This window comes from Opisthorchis viverrini (assembly GCF_000715545.1).
Source record: "Opisthorchis viverrini unplaced genomic scaffold scaffold30828, whole genome shotgun sequence".
Lineage (NCBI taxonomy): Eukaryota > Metazoa > Platyhelminthes > Trematoda > Opisthorchiida > Opisthorchiidae > Opisthorchis > Opisthorchis viverrini.
This window is the reverse complement of record NW_008773879.1, coordinates 1-336: the sequence shown is the minus strand read 5'-3', so window position 1 is coordinate 336 and position 336 is coordinate 1. Positions and strand designations below refer to the sequence as shown.

Here is a 336-nt window from a genome sequence, read left to right as displayed (position 1 = left end):
TTTTTTTTTAATTTTGCAGCCTGGCCGATGCAGTCTACTACGGACTAGCCAGTCGACGAGCGGAACTTAGTTTGGCGATGGCTGTACAATATACTCAGCTCATGTTGTACGAAGACGCCGATTCGGCTATGCTGCGAATGATCGAGTGCTTTATGGAAGCTGCGCCGCAACTGTTGCTCCAGTTGTACATTATCATCACTCAGGGAACGCCGGAACACAAAGTTCAACGTGAGCCTTCCTTCCGATTTTGTTGTTGCTCATTCGTTCACCTCTCCCACACTTTGGATAACATTTCGAAGGAACTTGGTTTTTCTAAAAATACATCCCGTCGTAGGG

General features: G+C 46.7%; 1 protein-coding gene across 1 annotated transcript; it reads left to right on the top strand.

Moving 5' to 3' along the window:
* Positions 1-77: 77 nt before the first annotated feature.
* T265_16355 (hypothetical protein) lies at positions 78-226 on the top strand (the record flags this gene model as incomplete). Its single annotated transcript, XM_009179972.1, has 1 exon — positions 78-226. A coding segment is annotated over one exon (147 nt), but the record flags the coding sequence as incomplete, so codon positions are not given.
* Positions 227-336: the final 110 nt, after the last annotated feature.